This window comes from Oryzias latipes, chromosome 15 (genome assembly GCF_002234675.1).
Source record: "Oryzias latipes chromosome 15, ASM223467v1".
In the NCBI taxonomy this organism is placed as follows: Eukaryota; Metazoa; Chordata; class Actinopteri; order Beloniformes; family Adrianichthyidae; genus Oryzias; species Oryzias latipes.
In genome coordinates, this window is record NC_019873.2 from 599225 (window position 1) to 623221 (window position 23997).

A 23997-nucleotide genomic window follows, 5' to 3' on the forward strand; every position below is an offset into this window, starting at 1 on the left:
TCGATTACAAAAGGGGTTTATCCAGACATACCTCTGGTTTGTCAGAAGATTAACCCCTTTTGTTAAAATAAATATGTCCAACACAAGAGGCCTTCAGCTCTCATCTGTTTGTTCAGCTGTTGGACAGGACAAGTAAAAAAAAAAAAAGAATCATGCAGCTGGTATATTTATTGACTTCAAAAAAGCATTTGATACTATATAATACTATTCAGTAAATTAGAACAATATGGAATAATAGGAATAGCATGGAAGTGCAGGGCTCCAGACTAACTTTTTTCACTTGGAGCACAGTGGCCCCCAACTGAAAATTTTAGGGGCACAACCAGAAAATTTAGGGGCGCATACCGTAAATCAACATTCTAACCAAATCTACTAATTTCCTCTGTATTACTAATAAATACTTTAATAATATATGCAGAAATTACAATGCGCTGTTTCAAATTCAGTGTCACATTTTAATCTGCACTTTTGAAGATGCAACAACAAGGTAAACTGACAGAAGATGGTAAACTGTAAAAGAACGGGCGATGTTCACTGGATATCAGAACAATCGATACAGATACCTGAGATCAGAGAAAAGCTCAAAAACGGATGGAAATTTATCTTGGTGACACCAAATAAGTGCAGCCAAGAAGCACAATAAGCGTGTTTGAGATCACCCAGGTGGACGCAACGCTGTTCAGATCACCTGGTGTGTGACATATATTTTTGTTTTTGCTCCAACATCACCTGTCAATCATCACAAAAATATCAGGAGAAAGGGGTGGGGGCAGCAAGGCCCCAACCTACCGAATGCAGCTGGAAATTTAGTACTGAACTGACTGAAAGCTGCCCTACGACTACAAAACAATGCATTATGGGACATGTGTCCTGATGGTTTTTGTAGTTAAGTGAGAAATTGAAACAATTTAAAATACCAATTGATTAAAAATAGGCTACATCCATTACAAAACATTCAAATAAATATAAAATATATAATAACACAGATCATACTAAGGGGGAGAGGAATATTAAAACTAAATTGAACTAAATTGAACTCCAACTTCCTGTTCTCCTTCAGTCTCGCTGCAGATTCGCAATCACCCCCCCCCCCCGGCCTGGTCTCCCCCAGGCGAGTCGCTGGTTCATCTCAAACATTTCTATCGTTGCATTTTCACCACGTGTTTTAAGTGCGTCTCGGACTAAACCGTGTTGTTGCTCACACGTGTTTAAAGTTCAAGCCCCGTTAGCTGTCACGTATGTAGGTGTGGGACATTTATTCTCCTCAGCTGACCCGACTCCCGCGGGAGCGGTGTGCTGCTGTAACAGCCGTGCATAAACCGTTTGGTTGGGGGGATGCGACGCCGCGCGCTTAACCGTAACCCCCGTAACCTCCGGGTCTGTGCGGCCCAGAGAAAAGTTCAGCACGGACTGCATGCATTTAGAAAATTACGAGCGAATAGATACGTTCTAAAAAGGAAAGGAAGGAACTGCTTCATGTGGTCTGGGGAGGGGGCTGTCAGGTTTCCGGCCTTTAAGCCCTGTCATTGTCACGCCCCCCAAGAGTCATATACCCCACTGTGATTGGTTGGTTTGTCAGCTCCGCACACGACAATGAAAAGGTATCATTCATACAAAGTGGCAGGACGCATTAAAATTAAACTTTCATTTCAAGGTGGGGGCCACAAATAGCCCGCGGGCCGCGAGTTTGAGACCCCTGCTGTACACTCTGGCACTGGTACACTAGCCGCAGGTCGGAAGAACGAATCAATGGTTCGCTTGCTCTTAGCTCAGACGCACATATCAGGTTGTGATATTTGTCTCCGTTTCCTTCCCACAGATGTTCACGCGCGCTCGATTATCTCTAGGCCCCTCCCCCTACACGCATTTTAGCCACTTACGCGAGTGTGTGCTCTCGTCTCAAGAGTATGTGTGCGGGTTTGTGTGTGTGTTTGCGTGCGTGTGCGCTCGCGTCTCATTGATTATTTCATTGATCATTGACTTGCCCTATAAAAAATACGGAGGGTGGGGGAGGCAAATTTACTGGATGTAAAATTCAGTCGCACACTCTCAAATTTTGGTCGCAAAATGCGACCAAATGGTCGCAGTCTGGAGCCCTGAAGTGGATAAAAGAATGTCTTACAGGAAGGGTACATCATGTTAATATTGATCAGGATACTTCTAATAATCTTAAAAATTACATGTGGTGTGTCTCTGGGTTTTGTGTTAGGACCAAAACTATTTATAATCTACATTAATGACATAATTCTTTCTTTTTTTTTCCTTTTATGAAGCATCAGGAACATCAGAAACATAAAATCATGTACTGATCTGTACATCTCATCTGTTTGCTCAGCTTTTGGACACAACAAGTTAAAAGGGAAAAAAAAGAAAAACTTGTTCTGTTTGAAGATGACACATCATTTTTTGAAGAGATGAAAATTATTCTAATCTTATTAGGAATATAAATACAGGACTAAATATTATTTTAAAAATGGCTGGATTGCAAAAAATATTCACTAAATCACTACCTTTAAAGAAAACTGTAATATGGAAAATTTTGGAAAACAAAAGTTTCCCAATAGAAACTGTACAATAGAACAAGTTTTTAGGATTAATAGTTGACAGTAAGCTATCATGGAAAACATTAGACACTTAAAAAAAATCCCTAAAAATCTTTCAATAATATACAAAGTTAAAAACTTCCTGGACTACAATTCACTACGCACTTAAATAGCTTCTTTGTTTCCCCCCCTACTTCTCATACTGTAATGAATTTTGGGGAAATAATGATAAACCTTCATTACATCAGTTATACGTATTACAAAAATCAGCAGTCCGGATCATGCACAAAGTAGGGTATTTAAAACATACAAACCAACTTTTTACACATTCTAAATGATTAAAATCACAAGTTTTATTACAATATCCGAACGTATTATCAATGTATTAGGTATTTAACCTATTACCAGACAATATTCAGAAATTATTTAAAATGAATTTGAGATTTTAAACTACCATTGACATGAACCAACCGCAGAATATTGGTTTTTCAGTTTAAATCAGAACAAAAGAATGCGAAAATATCCATAAGTTCAAAAATATTCCCATACAAATGACATGGGCAAAATACTGAAATATAGGAACAGGCAGGCTTTAATAAGCTAATTTCTGCCTTATCCCTTTCAAACATGTCTGTGTTATTTTTGTTGTTGTTGCTATTTTTTTTATTTTAACCATATGATATGTGCCATATTGAATACTAGCAACTTGTTTGAAACTCATTTAATAAATGAATAAATAAAGTCTACAAAAGGGTTTTTCCTGGTGTGTAGGAATCCCAGCAGTGGCTGGGGAGGCTGATTCCTGACAAGCAGAGTCTGAACGATCAGCTGAAGCAGGTTCAGCAGAGCAGTTTGCACAGTAAGTTTCTCCTTCATCACACTGTTCTAAACTTAAGATGACACTTGAAGTTTTTGAAAATGTTCCTTCCTGAAAGCCTTGACACGTAGCCACTACATGCATTTTGCTCATATTGCATGGATAAAAACTGGTTATATGTGAATACACATGAAAAAAGCACATGTATCACAAATGAACCAGGTTTAAACCACGGAAGAAGGACAAATAAAGCATGCAAAGAACACGTTTATCAACGTAGAGCATGAACCGTGCCTGATTATTGCACTGTTCATAGTAGGGGTGTAAGAAAAAATCGATTCGGCAAAATATCCCAATAGTTAATTTGGCGATACTTATATCGATTCAAAAATGCTGTCAGGACGATATTATTTATTTCTGAGCGTCCTTCGGTGTCTGACTCTTGTTTTCCACTTAAACCCGGACCGTTAGTTGGCAGCAGAGAACACAGAGCCTCTCCACACCACACAAAACAACAGGAAGACCTCAGCTAGAGGCAGCTTGTTTGGATTTTTTTTGAGACATTAACTACTTCGTTTTTACTTGGAATGTGTACCGAACCGAAACTCTGTGCCATGTTGCTGCCAGCAACTTATAAAAACATGGATTGCGGTGCTTTGTGGCGGCTCAGAACGAGTGAAGCATGGCAGCTGCATGGCGGCTAATGCGCTTAGCATCGGCTAAAATGCTATCGGCAAAGCGGGCTAAAGTTCTGCAGAACCTCCCAGCAACAGATTCTAGTTCAGTGATCAGAGTGATGTGTACAACGCTCTAGAAAACAGGCCAACGTCGTGGCGATGAGCGTTACTAGTTTACTTTCACATGTGAGAAAGCGTAGCTGCAATGGTGCAGAGAAGACTGTGATGCCAACAAAGCATCTTTGCCACCTTAAAGCGATCTCCTTCACCCTGTCCTGCTGCCTCATCATCACACTTTATTGTTTCTGGAAAGAATTAGTGGGGGTCCCCCTCCCCCCCTTAATTTTTGTGGCACCGTTCAGGCTCCTGAACCGTTTAGAAGTACTGGAGAAGCTACATTAAGCAATTTTAAAAATTAACAGCACTTTATTTCTTCAATCATACTTTAGAACCTTATTGGTTAAGGCACATTCATTCTTTGTTTTTTCTTATACTGGAATATATTTTGTTGTGGAAATCAGACAATGTTGACTGTTCCCTTTCTATATTTTAACTTACCAAAATAAAAGCAATATGAATTTGCTTGGGTAAAAGCAACTTGTATATGAGATACAGTTGCAGTGCTTAATATTGTGATCAATAAATAAACTGAATTTGACAATTTTATTACAATGGAAGACATATTGACATTCAGGTAGAGTTTTTTCTAAGTCATATTTTTGTAAAAATATGTGTTCCTTTACAATATTGGGATATGTATCGTATCGCTAGACTCTTGCCAAAGCACACCGCTAGTTTATAGGTGGTCCATTAGTGATTCGTGATATGTGCTGCTGTATACGGTATTGAAGTCAAGCTGCATTCACAGCAGGTGCGTCGACTCACGTTCAAGCGGCCACTTTTAATGAAAGTTTGCATAGACCAGAATTTCAGGCTTCTGCATTTGGAGCGCTTACGAATATGCGCGTTCTTAAGTCTGGTTGTGCATTGATCACACACTGAAAGTTTAACATCTCTGACTGAGCGTGCATACATGAAACCGCGTGCATTCTTGTGTTTGAATCTTTCAAAATTCCCCCATAATTCTGCGGAAAATGTGCAAAATGTATGCAGTGACTATGTGACACGGCCTTGACGTCCAATGGGATTGATTTTCCAGACCCCCTCCTCTCTGAGTATGACTGTGTGTCTGTTCGTGTTGAAGGCGACAGCCTGTCATCCCTGCAGAAGGCTCTGGACCTGAAAGAGATCAGCAGAAAGCAGCTGAGAGAGCAGCTGGACCTAGTGGAGAGAGAAACCAGAGCCAAACTGTTGGAGATTGATGCTTTCAACACGCAGCTGAAGGTAATGAGTATTACCAGAAAACAGCTTCTCTTTGTGAGCATTAAAACTGACAGCTCACAGACTATACTGAAGTCTCATTGGGTCTTCACTGCTTAGGCAGCTGCTTCTTAAGTTTCTGAAACACCCAAGTCTCTCTTTGTGATGATTGTGCTTGTACAGTATATGACAGTGCTCCCCCCCACCTTCTGCTTCACTTCTTCTCCCTGGGTTAGGGTTCATCATGCTGCCTCTGCCATGCTTCTCTGCTCTTTTTTTCTGTTTTGCTCTTCTTTTTTTGTTGTCCTGACTGTACTTTTCTCTTTGTGATTATTCCACAAAATAAACCCCTCCCCCCTCCTTTTTGTTTTCCTTTCATTTCTCTCCCACACTGGCCTTTTGCTCCATGCCAGTCTCTGTGTGAGTTCTATGCCAACCACTGTGCCAGGATAGAAGCGCTACAACAGCGACTGCAGGAGAAGGAGAGTGGGAGAAAGGTAGAGAACACTGCCACTGCTGAATGGGGGTGGTACTGCATCTGGGAAATGGACGTCTTGCAGAAACAGCTAACAGTTTTAATTTTTTGTGCTGATCTCATCAGAAACACACTGATAACCTGTGACTTATAATACACATATTTATAATATTAGTATACAGTGGGGCAAAAACGTTCTCCCACTTAAACAGAGGAGAAAATCTCAACTATGGAAGACAAAATGAGGAAAAAACATCCAGAAAATCTCATTGTCTGATATTTTAAGAATTTTATTTGTAAATTGTGGTGGAAAATAAGTATTCGGTCAATAACTAAAGTTCAATTCTATACTTTGTTATATACCCTTTGTTGGAAATGACAGCAGTCAAACTGTTGCTGGTATTTTGGCCCATTCCTCCATGCAGATCTCCTCTAGAGCAGTGATGTTGAGGGGCTGTTGCTGGGCAACACAGACTTTCAACTCCCTTCAAAGATTTTCTACGGGGTTGAGATCTGGTGACCTGTCATCTTTTTCTCTGGGAGAACATGAACAATTGGTGGCTGACTAAATACTTTTTGCCCCACTGTATACTGATGTATAATTAAAACTATACTTTTGTTTAGGAGTCCACTGAGCTCAAGAGTTTGCTTTTTTACTGCATTTAAGAAGTTTTTTCTAAAGCTCTTTAACCTAAGCTTTGCTGATGTGAGTGAACCTGAAGGAAAGATCAGCAAATGTTTGTGTGACGTTTTCGTTGTAAGTCAAAACCTCGTATGGATCCTACCAAAATCCCATCCAGACGTGGAAAACCTGCAGCTCTAAGAAGCTGCTTGTCTTTAGGGTAGGAATGGATTTAAAAGCTGATCCAGATATATAAATGTGTGGAGGTTTATCAAAAGTCTGTGCAGGTACAGTGCACTAACAGTGTTTATTTGTGTGTATGTGCATGTTGTGAGTTTCAGCAGCAGAAGCAGAGACAGCGGCAGGATTGTGTGTCAGCTGTGAGTCTGACTAGGCTGGGGCATGTTATAAAGGCCCGGTCCCCCCTTTCTATCATTTTTGCTGTCGTTAGCTCCACCCCTCAGAGGTTTCTCTGTTCATTCTTCTGTCTTATTTACTGCTTTCTCTGGCGGTTCTTTCCTACTTATCCAGTTGCTTAGTTCTGGCTAACACTGTAGGTCAGATTTCTACTTAGGTTTTGTTTTTATCTGATTACTCTGCTCCTATTGCGTGTCGGCAGACCTATGTTTCAGACATGCATGAAGATGACGCTGTGTGGTGTGCTGCAGTGCTGCAGTAACATGCGTGTTAAGGATAGTGTCCTCCCTCTCATTGGTTGGTCTCCTCCCTGAATAAGTATTTGAGGAAGCAACACTGCCTTGTGTTGTCATAGTAACTGAATGTGTTGTTTTTCAATGGCACATGTGGTTGTCATGGCTACACAGAACTGGTCCCTTTAACAATCAGCCCCTGTAACCTCCTCTGACTTATTCTTTACGGTCTGAATATTTTTTGTTTTCTTTTCCTGCCTGTCATGCAAAGTATGCTCCTTTCCACTGCTAGAGCACCTTTTCCCTGCTTGGAAGTGTGTGTATGCATCAGCAATTGTGTAACAGACCAGAAAGAGGAACCATCAGCTGAGAAACCAACAGCAGTTGATGGGCTCACATCTGTCAGCTTTAGCTCCTAAACGCAGCTCCTACATTCAGCACAGGATCAGAGCCACAATGGAGCTCGTTAGCTTAGCTCCTAAAGGCAGTCCTTAAACGCTGCACCTGAATGAGGAGCCACTCCATTCCTGCCATTCACCAACAAAGTGCCTGGAGGCAGCGCCTGGAATTGAACAGCTGAGGATATCCTGCCCTAAATTAAGACAGGTTTCACTCTCTAAAGGCCTTTCTGGTTCCCGTGCTGCAGGAGCAGTGTTGGGATGGAGAAGACTTGCCTTATCACCTGACTCATGCACAGTTCCTGCCGCTAGTGTCATGTTTGCTCTTAGTGGGAACCCGTAGCAACCATTCCTTCTGTTTCCACGTTCTCCTCATTACTGTTCCTTCCTGTATCTCACAATGTTTTTCAGGAGCTGCGAGAAATCCACAGTCGGCAGCAGAGGCAGAAGCAGAGGGATCTTGAGGGGGACACACACACTCAGACACACACACGCTCTCAGGTGCACACGCCGAGTGACAGGAAGTCTGCCGAGCTGCAAGACAGCGGGTAAGAACGAAGCACCTGACAGATGGATTGAAGAGCGGGGAGGTCAGGCTCAACACATGTTTACCGGCACGGTCATCCCAAATAAAGAACAGGATCATGTAACACCAGCTTCCTGTAGTTTAGGCCTAGGAACTTGAGACAACCCCACCCGCATTCATTCTTTCCTTACCAGTCGTCAGTCGTCCTGGCCCTTTGGTGAAAAACATCCCAAATCATGATGCTTCCACCCACATGCTTTACAGTGGCTATGGTGTTCTTTGGATGCAGCTCAGCATTCTTTCTCCTCTAAAAGCGATGAGTAGAGTTCTCACCCAAAAGTTCTATTTTGGTTTCATGTGACCATAGGACATTCTCCCAATCCTCTTCTGGATCATCCAAATGCTCTCTAGCAGACTGTAGACGGTTCTGCACATGTACTGGCTTTAGCAGGGGGACACGTCTGGCACTGCAGGGTTTGAGTCCCAGCTCTCGGCAGGTCATTCACTAGGTCAGGGGTCGGCAACCTTTTTTACTCAAAGAGCCATTTGGGACCGCCCCTAATAAAAAAGAAAGCTCCCGGAGCCACAACCCGTTTTGACATCATTATATATATTATGCATGTATATATTATTCAAAGGTGCTCATTACGTCGATCGCGATCTACCGGTCGATCTTCAAGGACATGAGTGTAGATCGCGGGCCAGAAAAGATTTTTTTTAAAAAGTACTTCTTTAAAATCCACCAGCCAATCAAAATCCTCACTGAGAAGTACGGGACTTGATTGACATGTAGATTGGCCAATCGGACATCGTCTGAAGCATACGTCGCTGCAAATGCACATTATGTTCTTTAAAGGATGATACCGCGGCCGCGTTGGGAGGAGTTACTGGTTCTGGTCTGATCGCTGCATGGAGCGATGTGTTTGTCAATGCATGGTAGACACGGAGAATGTGGAGAGATCAGGTTTATTATTTTGAAGAGTTCTACTTGGTAATCATGTTTCCATGTTTGGGTTTATAAAATAATCCCAAGGAAAGTCTCTGCTTCAACTCCCGCACGGAAAGCTGCGTCTCAATCTGACGCCCGTGTTTGCATCTCTCTGACAGAGTTTGAAGCCAAAGCCCCTCCCCCGCCTCTCCACCTGCTTTTCCTCTCTACCTGTTCACCTGTTCACATCCTCTGCAGCTGAGAGTTGGCTCCTCAGTGTGTCCTACACAGAGAGCGCTAAATACGGTAGTCGGGTCGCTCCAGCGCAGCACAAGGAGGAAATTTAGAAAAATCTTTTATTTTATAAGTCCAGTAAGAAAAAAAACATCAACAAAAGCTAAAGCTGTGCTGGGCGGTTTTTGGCTGGGTCTGGCGGTTTTCAGATGACTTTTCGGCTGGAAACCTTTGACTCTATCTGGCAACGCTGGCGCGAACTCTCAGTCTGTCATCAGCGAGTTGGTCTCTGCCCCGCAGCACGTCAAGTTCCCGGTAGAAGATCGGAGTGCTTATTGAAGCCGCCCCGCGTGCCTCTCCCTGCTATCAGCTCTGCAGGTCTCGCCCGATAAATACAAGCTCGTTACAGCCTGGTGCAGGTCAACAATTTGGTTTCTGGTGTCCTTAGACAGCTCTCTGGCCCTGGCCATAGAAGAGTTTGGAGTGTGACTGTTTGAGGTTGTGAACAGGTGTCTATACATTCCCAAAAATAGTATGACTTGGAAAAACAAGATCTGCTTTAGATTTGTTCAATTAAGAAATAATTAGAATTCTTCCTACAACATATATTAAAGTCAGAGGGGAAAAGAAGCTAAAGTGACTATATCGGATGTCCCTCAATATATGGAAGAAAGCAATGATTACTTCATGTTTGAACCTGTAGAGAGAATTTACATGAGAAATCACAATTCATTTTTTATTACACCAAACATATCAAGCAAGCATTATAACAAATCAGATGAAGCTCAGTGTTGGTTTGAATGTGGAAATAGAACAGCAGGACCTTTTCACATCCTTTGGAGATGTGAAAAGATAAGATCCTAAAGCTCATAGGTGATTAGAACAACCATCAATATAACTGGATATAACTTGACTAGAGTACCAAAGGACTGTACTGTAATTTATCTGGGCAACTAAACTCAGAAGTTTGGACACACCTTCTCATTCAAAGAGCTTTCTTTATTTTCATGATTATGAAAATCTTAGAGTCACACTGAAGGCATCAAAACTGTGAATTAACTCATGTGGAATTATATACATAACAAAAAAGTGTGAAACAACTGAAAATATGTCATATTGTAGGTTCTTCATAGTAGCCACCTTTTGCTTTGATTACTGCTTTGGACACTCTTGACATTCTCTTGATGAGCTTCCAGAGGTAGTCACCTGAAATGGTCTTCCAACAGTCTTGAAGGAGTTCCCAGAATGCTTAGCATTTGTTGGCCCTTTTGCCTTCACTCTGCGGTCCAGCTCTCCCCAAACCATCTTGATTGGGTTCAGGTCAGGTGACTGTGGAGGCCAGGTCATCTGGTGCAGCCCCCCATCACTCTCCTTCTTGGTCAAATAGCCCTTCCACAGCCTGGAGGTGTGTTTGGGGTCATTGTCCTGCTGAAAAATAACTGATGGTCCAACTAAACGCAAACCGGATGGAATAGCATGCTGCTGCAGGATGCTGTGGTAGCCATGCTGGTTCAGTATGCCTTTAATCTGGAATAAATCCCCAACAGTGTCACCAGCAAAGCACCCCCTCACCATCACACCTCCTCCTCCATGCTTCACGGTGGGAACCAGGCATGTAGAGTCCATCCCTTTACCTTTTCTGCGTCGCACAAAGACACGGTGGTTGGTACCAAAAATCTCCAATTTGGACTCATCAGACCAAAGCCCAGATTTCCACTGGTCTGATGTCCATTCCTGGTGTTCTTTAGCCCAAACAAGTCTCTTCTGCTTGTTGCCTTTCTTTAGCAGTGGTTTCCTAGCAGATATTCTAGCATGTAGGCCTGATTCACACAGTCTCCTTTGAACAGTTGTTGTAGAGATGCTAGAACTCTGTGTGCCATTGACCTGCTCTCTAACAGTCTATTCAGTAGGACTATCAGCTGTGTATCCACCTGAATTCTGCACAACACAACTGATGGTCCCAACCCCATTTATAAGGCAAGAAATCCCACTTATTAAACCTGACAGGACACACCTGTGAAGTGAAAAACATTTCAGGTGACTACCTCTAGAAGCTCTTCAAGAGAATGCCAAGAGTGTGCAAAGCAGTAATCAAAGCAAAAGGTGGCTACTATGAAGAACCTACAATATGACATATTTTCAGTTGTTTCACACTTTTTTGTTATGTATATAATTCCACATGAGTTAATTCACAGTTTTGATGCCTTCAGTGTGAATCTACAATTTTCATAGTCATGAAAATAAAGAAAACTCTTTGAATGAGAAGGTGTGTCCTACTGTACTATATTTTCCATCATGATTTGCAAAGAAATTCTTGAAAAATCAGAGAATGTGATTTTTTTGGATTTTCCTTCTCATTTTGTCTCTCATAGTTAATGTTTACTTATGATGAAAATTACTGACCTCAATCATCTTTTTAAGTGGGAGAACTTGCACAATTGCTGGCTGATTAAGTACTTTATTGCCGCACTGTAAGGGTTGTTTTCATAGTTTTTATCTCATTTGTCTATTGATTCCTCTCTAGGTATTAGTTAGTATTTTATCATAGTTGTGTTTTTTTTATTGGGGCATATAAGTAAACTTTACTTCCTGCAGCAGTTAGAAGATAGTTTTTCTGGTAAATAGGATCAAATATCTGATCCCAGGAAAGGAGCTTCTTTGACATCAGAGTCTGTCCTGCTGCAGATCCACCTCAGAGGATCCTGTCTGCCGGAGGGATGACACTGCCCCTGCAGCTCCCAGCCCCACCTCTGCCTCACATGCCTGGTTAAAAAGAGTCACTAAGGAAGAAGAACGAAAGAGGAGAGGCATGGAGGAGGAGGCTGGGGGCAGGAAAGGAGCAGGGACTCTGGAAGGGAAGGAGGAGGAAGGCCAGGAAAAGGGGGAAATGCAAGATAAATTCAACAAACTGTTCAACCAGCCAGCTGACCCGTGGGCCTCAGCGGGTATGTGCGTGTGTGTTTGTGAGTGTGTAAAGTGTTTAAAGCATGGATCAGTTGTATGTGTGATGGTTCTCTCAAAACCATCAAAAAGACTTCTAGTCCAACTCATAAAGTATTCTCTATGACTAAAAACCACTGAGTAAACCATAAGGATTTCAGAAATGGTGACAGATGGGATGCCACCTGGATTATTATTGTCTGCATGTTCTTTCTAGCTTTGTAGGAGCACAGTTCTAAAGGTTTTCAAGAAATTTATTTTGTAAAGACCATAAATGTGCTTCATATTTCAAAAACTGGACAAAAAAGTGACAAAAACTAAATTAATCCAGAATCTCTTAAAGGTTTGCTTTAAGGCTTTTTTTAAACCAAGAATGTTGAAGAAACTAAAAGCATGAAGATCTCAGAATGAAAATGTTTTTCAAATTTCACAACTAAAAAGATAAATTCTAGATCGACTATGTGCATGGTTGTAAGTACGGGTTAATGGCCAAATAACTGTGCACATCAGAAATGAATGCACCCTGTGGAAGCCTGAACCGTCCGACGAGGTCTGAAACCGTTCCACCTCTGCAAAGAAACTGGTAGTTCTGATTCAGAAAGGTTTTCATTTAAAAAACAACACAGATACTTTCACTCATCCACCAGGAAAGCAAACTGCCAGATGAAACCAGAGTCAAAGCTCCTCATCGGAGCTGGAATGTGACTGATGACACTGGGTTTGCTTGCTTCTGCTGTGTTTCAGTGGAGAAGGCGCAGGCTCCTAGCCTCTTTGAGCAGAAGGCGTCTGCTGCTGTCGTCGAGCAGCAGCAACCACAGCTAAAAGTGGTGTATTACCGGGCGCTGTACCCCTTTGATGCCCGGAGCCACGATGAGATCAGCATTGTACCTGGAGACCTTATCATGGTGCGTAACTCTGCTTTTACTTTAACTGATGCATGGGTGGTTTCAACAAAGTACAACAGAACTCATCCCAGACTTACAGTAGCAGCATGGAAGAGTGGGAACAGTCGGCGTTTAAAAAACACTTCTCTTTGCCAATTGAAAGAACCTGTTGGCTTATTTTCAGTATGTTTTAAACAGTGTGTCAATAAAGACCTGTTTTAAGGTTCATTTCTTATATGTGCACTACATGTAGCTACAGTTTAACTCTGATTATTAATGCTCGATGTTTGCTTTGACTTATGCTTGAGTTATCCATTTTAGAACAGGTAAGCAATACGGATAAAAGCATTAAAGTTTCTATAAAATATATCTTTTATTAATTTTCTCTTACTTTCAGAGTAAACTTTTTGCAAACATTTTCATTACTACTGTAGATTTCAGGGTTTATTCACAATGAACTGATTTCTGTTGCCAGATGGAAAAACAGAGATATTATTTCCCAAAGGGTAAACAATGGAATTGTGTTTTACTCAGCTTGTGTTTCGTTGATGCATCCCACATCATCCCACATAAACTGAATCCTTGTCACACATTTTTGAAGTTGAGATTCATGTTGATGACAGAATTTTAAGAAGAAGAGAATTTGAACAAATGATAACTATATATTAGCTGTATTATGCACTAACCCTCTCCTCTCTCCTCTGCTTCTGAAGGTGAAGGGGGAATGGGTAAGTGGTTGCCCCCCTTCAGTGCAGTTTTGTTCTCCCCTTACCATAAATCATCTGCTGCCATTGGTTCATTTCCTCTTTATGTTCATTCATATATATATATATATATATATATATATATATATATATATATATATATATATATATATATATATATATATATATATATATATATATATATATATATATATATATATATATATATATCTCATTCTATATATATATATATATATATCATTCTATATATATGATGTATATATATATATCATTCTTGTTCTGAGCTGACCCGTTTGATTCTGATGGATCAGTCATCAGGTTTTGTTCTGCTTTGCAATAGAAAACAACTCAATGTGAGCTTTGGTTGAGCATGATGCTTCTACCATGCAGACGCTGTGCACACTTCATATCACTTCAAATCATGCATAAAACCCTGCTCTTGTATCTCCTTCTGAAGATTCAGACACATCTACCCAACAGTACAATAACAGGACTGTAAAAAATGAGCTGTTCGTGTAGGATTGTTTAAAGCCCCCCATGCATCCCCTGTAGATAAGACTGTTTTTACTTTGACAGCTTTTTTGCTTCAATTACTAAATTACTGAATTCTAAAATGTAGTAATTAGGAAGGTGATCTTAAGTAAGATTCTTAACTATAAACATTTAAGTCCATAATAATTCATCTAAATGTTGTAATGTTTATTTAGTTTTTATGGATTATCCCCTGGGTTAAATAAGTATTTTTCTGTTTGTGTTGTTCTAACTGCTAAAACTAAGTTGGCTCTCAATGTCCAAAAGAAGCTGAGCTTTCCATGAGGAGACTGAGATCACCAGAGATGCAGATTGGCCTGCAGCTCTGAACAATTTCTACATGAGCACAGGTTGCCTTAGCAAACATTATCCTGACCCCACAGGTGGATGAGTCCCAGACGGGAGAGCCCGGCTGGTTGGGCGGGGAGCTCAGAGGTCGGACCGGGTGGTTTCCAGCTAATTATGCAGAACGGATTCCGGACAGTGAAGTCCCCATCAGTCGGATATCCACCACTTCAGCTGAATCCCAGCAGCCAATAGCCACACCCCCTCCTGCTTCTGGACACGGCTCATCATCTACATCCTCTATTAACAGTAACTGGGCAGACTTTAGCACAAAGTAAGTATGAGGGACCCAACCTTATGACATATGTCCACATGTGGGCATTCCTTAACCCACCTGTGCACGTGTGCTTCAAGTTGGCCGTCAAACACAGCCAGCCAATCGGACTCTGAAGGATGGGACGCATGGCCAACCTCTTCAGCCAATCAGAACCCATCTTTGAACGTTCCTTCAGCGCAGCTGCGACAGCGCTCCGCTTTCACTCCTGCCACAATGACCACAGGCTCCTCTCCCTCTCCTGTGCTGGGACAGGTACCCAAAGTAAATTCTTTAGAGCATTTCCAAGTGGACACTGACTTGTGTGTTTTTGGCTGTTAGGGGGAGAAGGTGGAGGGTCTTCAAGCTCAGGCTCTGTATCCTTGGAGAGCCAAAAAGGACAACCACCTGAACTTCAACAAGAACGAGGTAGAGCTGAAGATCTGGTGACCTTCCCGCTGTGCTGCTGCCCTGTGACATTGTGCTGCTTTCCTGCCTGCAGGTCATCACGGTGCTGGAGCAGCAGGATATGTGGTGGCTTGGGGAACTCCAGAGTGGGCAGAGAGGCTGGTTCCCCAAAAGTTACGTGAAGCTTATCTCCACTAACGTAGCACCTCCTGTGAGTGCTGTGGCAAGCAGCAAAACCACCAGGTGAGCCCCACAATTCAGTATAACATGCACCGATGCAGTGGAGAGTCCAGGACATTTTTCATGGGAGTGGGGAAGGATGTCATAGACTTTGAAACCTCAGCAAATCTCCAGTGATTAAAAAGTATAATAGAGATGTTCAATCCGTGAAGCTTATTTGAGACGCACACTTTTCCGGTCAGATCTGGCCCATGTTTCCCTACTAGACCAAGAAAGACCTCAAACTGTTCTGACCCAAGATCAGGCTATATGACCATGAATCTTGGATGAGTCTGATGATAGTCTGCTTCTGAACATGCCATTTTTTGAGATCTTTACACTCTTATTGGATTTGTTTGAGTCTCAAACAACAGCCTTGTCGTGTTGGTTCTTTGAGGACAGCATTCAGTGCCCCACACTTCTCAGCCGGGTGCACATACTCCACCTTTCCCCCTCTTCTCCTCAAAGCAGTCATATCATCCTTCTTCAAGGGGTGGGTTGCAGATGGCTTGGAATGGGCCCAGCAGCCCCATGATTTGCCTACCAGACATTTTTGGTGTGCCCATCTTTCAGGCCTGGTCAGGGTGAGACTCAGGGACACAGAATTCTTGATTTCATTTAGCTCCCTGAAATTCATTTGACATGTTGTGAGTCTGGCCGTTCTCCAGAGAAAATATATTTCATTTCTTCCCCATTCATAAAGTTTCTTCTTCATCTCTCTCAGTGAATCTGCTAGATCAGAGAGCCCACCCAGTGAGAAGCGCTCACCCTCCTCCCTATCAAACCATGCAGAGACTGGAGAAGGTAAACCTTTGTAGTCCAGATAAACTCACAGTTGAAGTGGAAATGCAGTAACACCAGACCATGATTCTGTAGAGTATTTGGCCATGTACACATATGAGAGCAGTGAGCAGGGGGACCTGAGTTTTCAGCAAGGAGACATCGTCATGGTGACCAGGAAGGAAGGCGATTGGTGGACAGGTACGGTCGGGGGAAAGACTGGAGTTTTTCCATCCAATTACGTGAAGCCTCGTGACTCTGCGATGGAGGTGAGAGCCCTTTTTTTCCTCCAATGGTCAGGACTGGATCAGAAGTTAACAGTTTTTCCATTTCTGTCTTCAGTCTCTGGGACTTGCAGGCAAGACCGGAAGTCTAGGGAAGAAGCCAGGTACTGTTCATCCACCAAAGCTTGAACCTTCAGGATGTTTATGAAAACAGGAAGCTGTGAAGACATTTTTATGCAGAGCATAGATCTTGGAACTCATCAGTCACGATGTTCCTGCTTGTTCTTTCAGAGATTGCTCAGGTGATCGCCCCCTACACTGCAACAGGGCCAGAGCAGCTGACACTGGCTCCGGGACAGCTGATCCTCATTAGGAAGAAGAATCCAGGGGGTTGGTGGGAGGGTGAGCTGCAGGTAACTAGACTGAACTTCAGTAGAGACGTTTCTGTTACAAGGGTACACTCCATACGTATTAGGATGAACACAATAGCAGAAAAAAGCTTAGAGGTTATAATGATATGAAAAACTCTGTTCAGGAAGGACCTTCTCCACCATGACATGCCGTCAACTTGTTCTTCAGAGCTGCTGGTCTTAACAGGTTTATTCAGAAAACATTTCTTCTCCCTGAACAGCAAATGCTACTTTAAGGACAATGAAGTCACATTCTGAACAGTGAGTACAGATGGTTTAAAAAGGAGTCACTCACTGGCCACTTTATCAGGTCCACCTTGCTAGGACCGGGTTGGACCCCCTTTTGCCTTCAGAACTGCCTTAATCCTTGGTGGCAGAGATTCAATCATTGTCATGTTCAAGAAACCAGTCTGAGATGATTCCAGACTAGCGCTTTATCCGTCTGGATGTAGCCATCAGAAGATGGGAGACTGTGGTCAGAAAGGGATGGACATGGTCAGCAACAATACTGGAGGCTGTGGTGTTGGAACCATCCTCAATTGGTACTAAGAGCCTCAAAGAGACCCAAGAAAATATCTCCCACACCATGATACTACCACCACCACCAGCCCTATATGCTTATACAAGGCAGGATGGCTCCATGCTTTTATGTTGTTGACGCCAATTTCTGACCCTACAATCCAAACGTTGCAACAGAAATGGAGACTCATCAGACCAGAAACAGTTTTTCCAATCTTCTGTGGTCCAGTTTTGGTGAGTCTGTGTGAATTGTAGCCTCAGTTTCCTGTTCTTAGCTGACAGGAGTGGCATCCAGTTTGGTCTTTTGCTGCTTTAGTCCATCTGCTTCAAGGTTGGAGGTGTTGTGTGTTCAGAGATGCTCTTCTGGAGACCTCAGTAACCAGTTCTTCTTTAAGTTCCTGTTGTCTTTCTATCAGCTGGAACCGGTCTGGCCATTCCCCTCTGACCTCTGGCATCAACAAGGCCTTTCCGCCCACTGAACTGCCGCTCACTGGCCACATTCAGTCACTTCAGTCACCTTTTTTCCCCAGTCTGAGGCTCAGTTTGAACTGCAGCAGACTGTCTTGACCGTGACTAAATGCCTAAATGTAATGAGTTCTGCTGCTGCTGTGTGATTGGCTGATTAGAAATGGCCTTAATGAGAAGTTGGACAGGTGTGCCGGTGAGTGTATGTCTAAACGGAGAAACCTTCCCTCAAGTCTGAAACATATTTTGTCATTAAGCTACTATTCTGTTTGAAATCTCAGCCAAAGAAAGTGGGGTGTAATTTACAACTGACACAAATAAACAAAGCCCCATCCACTCAGTCTATGGTACTTCAGCTGATGATTCTGACGTGAATGTCTATATTCTTATGTGCTGAAGTGTGCTCATCACTTCAAAGCATCAGCTTTTCAACAATAGCAACATCTGCAGACCACACACACACACACACACAGACACACAGCAGATAGGACCATAACAGATACTGGAATGATACATGAAAAATCTCCAATACCACCAAAAGTCCAGCTGCTCTGAAGAATTCGTAAAGGTTTTTTTTTTTTTTTCAAAAGACAACGATTAGGTTTGTAATGATTAAAACAAACTGTCCACATTGCAGCTTTGGTTGTTGACGTGCATTTAATAAACAACCACAATGACAAATCTTCTCTGGGTGCAGGCTCGAGGGAAAAAGAGACAGATAGGCTGGTTTCCTGCCAATTATGTCAAGCTGCTGAGCCCCAGCACCAGCAAGACCACTCCCACTGAGCCAAATGCCTCCAAACTGGCCCCTCCCACCACAGGTACACATTCTGACAGTTACAGGGTTTAGCCCTGCATAACCCATTGTTTGACTCAAAAAGAAAGTGGATTTGTGTGAACACCGCTGACATGTAGCTACAGTTAAAACATGCCAAACACTTTACATAAAACACAATTATTTGTCCACCTCAGTTTCTTTAAGAAACCATTAACCTAAAATGAAATTACCTGAAACCGACAGCTAAAAATATTTGGAAAAATTAACAAAAAATCACTTTGATTTGATTTCTTGTTCAACTGATTCAACAAATTAACAGTCTTGGTCAAAAAGGATTTTTTTAAAACAGTTTTTAAATAAAAGATGGGTAACATGCAGGTGTTTCCTTAGCATAACAAGTGTTCTCAAGCCTGCAATCAGTTTGCTGGTCTTACAACAACCTCTTAGCTGTTTGGTAACATATTGTGTATCACACCAGGAAAAGACCACTGACAGACTAGTTTGTTTGGATATTTAAGAGAAAATCTTGAATGTGATAGACCTCCCAAAGACATTCAAGGTCACAGCTGAGCTGAAATTAAAGATCTCTAAATGTGTGCTATGATGTTCTAAAGCAGTGGTCCCAAACACTTTTGAGGAACTTTGTGACAACCTGCACACAATAAAACAAAAATAATGTTAACATACATTATTTCTGTTTTATTTTCTGATTCTGAAAGGAGTTTTATTTTGGAAAACCACCAGATTCTGTCCCCCACGTTTGTCGTTTGACTTACTATTGACACATGCCAAGACGTTGGTCACAGATCTCAGATATATTTGCTACCTTCTTGAAGCGACTGCTCTGATCGCTAACTAAGAGCCCACAGCTAGCAAAGTTAACAAATCCAAATGTCTTAAGAGAGTTTCTCTGGGCAGAAGAGAGCAAGTGAGGAACTTGAAGAAGTGCTTTCAAATTCAAAGAAAAAAATCATCTGCATTTAACATAAGACTTAATTAAATTATGGATTTTTTGCAAGACTTGTTTCCATACCCCAAGCTTATTCCTCTGCACAATATGCAGCAACCAACTCCCTTATGTTACAAATATGCTGCTAATAAAGTTGCAAATAAAAGTTTTATAATGGTATCATTTTATTTTGTAGTTTTTGTCCCTCCAAACCTTAAAAGTCAGATGAGGCTAAAGTTGGTGTTCAGTGGCTAGCAGGTTAAAGGTAAATCTAGGTTTGGCACAAAACCTAGACTACAAAGAAAGTTTAAACCGACTACATTGTACAGAGAACAAAGATGCTGATTTATGGAAACTTGCCAAAAGGTCATTTAAGAATTTTCCAACAGCAAAGCTAAGTAAAGAAGGTACCTGTTAAGAAACTTTACCACAGATAGGACTGCTCTATATTAAAGAGAAATCAGTATTTCAAGATTTAATAAAAAAAACTAGATATAAAGCATTATCTGAGTTACTGCAAGTGTGAATGCTGTAAGCAGAATGTGGCTGCTAAAGAGCCTGAGGCCCCTAGGGAAGTGGGGAAAAGGCAGTTTTCCCAAGCTCTGTGCAGATCCTGGGAACAAAGAGGACAAACTGGTGTGAGGAGCGAGAGTTGTATCCACTGTTAGCAGGAGACAGCAAAAGTATAACGGTAGTTTTCCAAGAATGGCCTTGTAGATGAAATGTAGCCAGTGTCTTTGTCGTCTGAGGTTGAGGGAAGGCCATGAAAGTAGAGAGTACAGTTCACAGTGATGGATCCTATAGGCAGAATTGGTGATAAAGTGAGTCCAGGCGGCGGAGAGCTGCAGAGGCAGCATTAATGTACTACGGATTGTCCCCAAAGTCCAGAACTGGGAGGAAGGTGGTTTGAACATTTATTTTTCTCACAGCAGTGTTCAGACAGGGTTTGCTTCTGTAATAAAAACCCAGCAGAGCCTTCAGGTTTTTCAGCAGATGGTCACTGTGAGATTTAAAGGACAGTTGATCATATGTAAGTGGAGAAATTTATAAGAAGAGACTTTTTTCGATTGCCACTTCAAGTGTTTGAATACCAGCCTGTAATACATTTGTGAACAAGAAATGGAGAATGTCATAAATTATGTCTTTTTTGCATTAAGGCGCAGCTTCAGGTGATGGGAGAGAAAACTAAAACTGCTGAAAAGCACTCTGGAGCTCATTGACAGCATAACTAATGGAAGATGCAGTTGTGTAGATGATAGGATCATCTGCATATAGATGGAACTTAACATTTGGCAATTAACTACCCGAATTGTTTTATAAAAATAGTGAAAAACACATAGGCACACATATGTATGCACGTACATATAATCCTAACCCCAAACACACATTGGGTTCTCTCTGAAAGATCGTCCATTAACCCCACAGTACACAGTTGAATGTTAGAAAAACTAATCATTTGGAAGTGGCCCTGTAGTTGTTTAAATATGATTACTCTTCACCTTTCAGTAGAGGGAGAACATAAAATGCCTTCCAAACTTTGAGAATTCTGTTTGTTTTAGAGCTCAAATTGAAAATGCTGGCAAGGGGTTCAGCTATAAAACCTGCAGCAAACCTTAGGGGGTGGGGATCTAACTCATCTGGACTCGGAGGTTTTTGGGGGTCGTTTCAAGGGCCTTTGTCATTTCTGCACATAGGAAAGGTCATTCATTCAGTTTTTTCATTCATTCAAAAATGAATGAATGAATGTTACAGAAGAAAATGCAGAAAAAGCATTTAAATGAAAGGATGTGGGCTGAGATGTGAGCTAGACCATTCATTGAATGATCAATTGCAGTTTCTTCTTTTTGCTTTATTACAGCAGAATCAACTATGATACTTTCAGTATTTAATAGTTTCACTGTCATACAGGAGCCCAACTGTCTCCAATACACACTCATGGATAATTGAAGATTCATTCACAGAGTCACAGGTCAATGACTTTGACCTGAAATATTTTAAAGACCACAAGGAGTTTTAAAAAGAAAAATATAAGTTCAAGGGCCAAAATATGCTGAGTAGTTTTAAAGTTGAGTGGTTTCTGTGGTTGAGGGTCTTGAGATTTTACGTTTTGTAGAGCTCAAAATCTTTAGTGAAATTTGGGGGATTTGAATAGTCTGTTAGTCAATTTCAATGGAGTTTTTAAAAAATGGTACTTATAAAGTCAAAACTTCGGAACAGTAACTTCTTGAAAGAGCTGAACATTTTGATAGTTGGATGAGTGTAATACATGAAGGGTTTGAAGAATTATGGATTTCCAACAGGTGTTCACAAAAATGACAAAAAAAAGAGAAACAGGATCACAATAGTGTGAATGGATTAGGGTTAGGTTGCAGCATTCACACAATAAAATATGATTACGGGCAATCTTTTTGTCTTGGAAAAAGAATCTAAGCCTTGATTGAGTAATCACTAGCTGTGTTTCCAACACACTTACTGTATGTGTAAAACTTTACCCAAATTCTAGAAAACAACATTCCCAATGACACTGTTTACATTAAATCAAGTCATAATCATGCGAATAAATGCAAACCAACGCATGGATAAGTCATTCAAAAACACGGCGATAAATGTGAACAATAATTTGATTTATAGAAGAAACATTCAAATTTCTGCCACGGCACTTGTGTTCATCGTCTATCAAAGGAGACGTTGGCGTGTTATTCAGGCCATGGAGCAGCGAGCTCCTTACATGTGAGAGTAGCTACCACTTTTAGGAAGTGGTGGTTGATGGATTTTAGAGAGAATTGGATCCAACAATTCAGCATGACACGCTTAACTTTTGATGAGCTGTGTGATGCTGTGCGACTTCTTGTGGCGCCCGCTGGGCAGCGCTCAAGGCAGCCAGTTCAAACCAAGAAGTCCATTGCCATCACTAACTACAAACTGGTTACCTGAGGTCATATAACTCATTTAATTAAAAAAAAAAGTGTTTTGATTGCAGTTTTGCAAAATATGTAAATTTTGATGCACCTCAAAAACCACCTGCAAGCAAAAACTCCTTTTACGATTTAAGTTTTTTTTAAAAGTTCCTTGTCTCCAAATTTAGTGTTGCAAATCGAATTTGCACAATTTTATAGACCATGGAAGGGCAGCTATTGTTAAGATGGTTTTCTATGAAATATTTTGTCAACTCAAACAGCTTCTACAAAGTAATAAATGTTGTTTTATTGGATCTTTATCCAGCCATTTTCAAACTGTCGTTTTAAACTACATTCCATGTAGAAGCTTTTTAATTTTTTTACTTGAAAAACAAACAGGAAGCTAAAAAATATTCAACGACTACTTTGGCCTCCTACAGACCGGTCTGTTGAAATATTGTCTGAGATTAAACCCGTCTGTGACCTAATAAAAAGGTTGGGGACCACTGTTTTATGTGTTTCAGGGCTTTAGGCTTTTCTCTCACATCAAGATGTGTTCTGACTTTGTGCCTCTCTGCAGCCGTGTGTCAGGTGATCGGCATGTACGACTATGTGGCGCAGAATGACGATGAACTAGCTTTCCTGAAGGGTCAGGTTATCACCGTGCTCAACAAGGAAGACTGTGATTGGTGGAAAGGAGAGCTCAACGGGAGAGAGGGCCTGTTTCCCAGCAACTATGTCAAATTGACCACAGACACTGACCCCAGCACACAGTGTGAGTATGCACATGCACGGGAACACTCCAGCCAACTGTGTTAAAATGAACATACTAACATGCTCACAATTCTAAACAAATGCGTGTACTATGCACAACCCATGTACACTACATGTATGCACACATGCGCCTCTGCACACATGTTCACACAAACGGACATCTGCACATGCACACCATACACAAAAGCATCTGCTCATATAAACATACATGCACAGATACCCTACACCTGCATCTTCACTTACACTCAGACACACACACATGTACACACACACATGCACACAGACACACTTCAATGTATCTGTAATCAAATATACATCCGCACCTGCATCGACACATACGCACATTTGTGTATCTGCTCATTAACACACACAAATCCACACTCATGTCCACAATAATTTACACACACACAAAGACACATGCATCTTAACACCAATCCACACACATACAGTCAGGACCATAAATCTTTGGACAGAGACACATTCTTTCTAATTTAGTTTCTGTACATTACCACAGTGAATTTTAAATAAAACAACTCAGATTCCATTGAAGTGCAGACTTTCAGCTTTTATTCCATGGGTTGAACAAAAAGATTGCATAAAAATGTGAAAAACTAAAGCATTTGTAAACACAATCCCTTCATTTCATGGGCTGGTAAGTAATTGGACAATTGACTTCCATGCTATTGCATGGGCAGGTGTGGGCAAT

The 23997-nt window shown here is 41.5% G+C and overlaps 1 protein-coding gene across 2 annotated transcripts in view; it reads left to right on the forward strand.

The window, feature by feature from the left end:
• The window catches only part of itsn1 (intersectin 1), a 116096-nt gene that overhangs the window by 66748 nt on the left and 25351 nt on the right, over nt 1–23997 (forward strand). The window contains exons 16-31 of one of the 2 annotated variants that reach the window (XM_023963057.1): nt 3315–3402; nt 5242–5381; nt 7914–8050; nt 11876–12135; nt 12875–13035; nt 13728–13742; nt 14654–14889; nt 14970–15144; nt 15211–15297; nt 15371–15519; nt 16220–16299; nt 16372–16544; nt 16618–16663; nt 16791–16912; nt 18591–18714; nt 23098–23292. In XM_023963057.1, coding sequence (XP_023818825.1) covers nt 3315–3402; nt 5242–5381; nt 7914–8050; nt 11876–12135; nt 12875–13035; nt 13728–13742; nt 14654–14889; nt 14970–15144; nt 15211–15297; nt 15371–15519; nt 16220–16299; nt 16372–16544; nt 16618–16663; nt 16791–16912; nt 18591–18714; nt 23098–23292 — 2188 coding nt within the window. The remainder of the gene's footprint in view (nt 1–3314; nt 3403–5241; nt 5382–7913; nt 8051–11875; nt 12136–12874; nt 13036–13727; nt 13743–14653; nt 14890–14969; nt 15145–15210; nt 15298–15370; nt 15520–16219; nt 16300–16371; nt 16545–16617; nt 16664–16790; nt 16913–18590; nt 18715–23097; nt 23293–23997) is intronic. The other variant, XM_023963058.1, reaches the window with a different exon arrangement.